At 25.0% G+C, this 1,298-nt stretch overlaps 1 protein-coding gene across 4 annotated transcripts in view; it reads right to left on the bottom strand.

Moving 5' to 3' along the window:
* LOC102671680 (fatty acyl-CoA reductase wat-like) overlaps positions 1–1,298 on the bottom strand; it is a 6,771-nt gene that overhangs the window by 2,468 nt on the left and 3,005 nt on the right. For all 4 annotated transcript variants that reach the window (XM_006622686.2, XM_006622685.2, XM_006622688.2 and 1 more), the window contains exons 3-5: positions 769–1,017; positions 525–670; positions 291–400 (exon numbers count right to left, since the gene is read on the bottom strand). In XM_006622686.2, the coding sequence (XP_006622749.1) occupies positions 291–400; positions 525–670; positions 769–1,017 (505 nt within the window). The remainder of the gene's footprint in view (positions 1–290; positions 401–524; positions 671–768; positions 1,018–1,298) is intronic.

The raw sequence follows: 1,298 nt of genomic DNA on the forward strand, positions 1-1,298 counted from the left end.
TGCATATGTTTATAAATGATGCTCTTCATTCATAAAAATATTAATTGTGTAAAATTATATATTCTTTGAAATTATTAGACTCTTATTTGAAACTTATTCTTTTATATTATCTATAGTTTGAATATATATTTGAATAAATCGATTTAAATAAGATATATATATACAGAATATGAGAAACAGAAAGTTAAGAAATTTCATATGATTGAAACAAATTAAAAAGACGATTGGAATGATTAGAAAATGATTAAAATCATTGATGATATTAAGCATTATATTTATAAATTACTAACCAATAGCAGGTCGAAATATTCCAATAGGCAATTCACCGGCCTCTTTCACAATAACACTTTCTGCTATTGCTTTTGTGAAAGTATACGTATTCGGCCATGCACCTAATAATCTGTAGCAGTTGAATTATTATTTATTCGTATAAATAAGTACAATGAAAAAAAAAAAGAACAAATTGAATATAATTTTGATTATTTCGAATCTAATTATTATAATTGTTTGAAAAAATTTCTTACTTCGGAGTAATATCTTCAATCAGTTTATCATCCATGTAATCAATGATTGTTACTAATTTGTGTGCATCCATTGGTGCTTCATATATTTTTTCTTCGATAAGATCATGCGGACAATTGGCATATGCAGTCGATACATGAACAAATGACTGAAAATTTGTTAAATTGTTTTACAATATAATTATAATTCTAATGGATTATATATATAGACATTTATTTGTACACATATGTATATTTTATGACTTACCTTTAAATATGATATTTCCTTGCAAAGATCTATCATTTCTTTGGGACTACGAACATTAATAGGTACAGCTAGTTTCATTTTCTCGTCAAATCTGACCGTAGCCGCAACGTGAAAAACGATAGAAACTTCTCGCGTTATCATTTGTCTATCCGCGGAAGACAACCCGAGACCAGGTTGAACACAATCTCCGGCTATTGCAACTATTTGATACCGAAATTTTGGATGTTTTTCTTTTAATTTATTGAATAGCTAAGCAAAAAATTGATCATTAATAATAGTTTATATATATATACGATCGATCTTTATAATTTTAAATTATGGGTTTATTAGTTTATTTATAATTTTATACATAGATATATTATATTATACATATGATCATTATAAATAAATGTATGTACGTATATAGATATATGTATGCATGTATGCATGGGTCATATCTATGAAAGAATTAATTATGAAAAAAATTGCAAAGTTAAAAGAGATATGAGATATTAGAAAAATAATGTGATATATATATATATATATATATA

This window comes from Apis dorsata, unplaced genomic scaffold (genome assembly GCF_000469605.1).
Source record: "Apis dorsata unplaced genomic scaffold, Apis dorsata 1.3 scaffold_739, whole genome shotgun sequence".
NCBI lineage: Eukaryota > Metazoa > Arthropoda > Insecta > Hymenoptera > Apidae > Apis > Apis dorsata.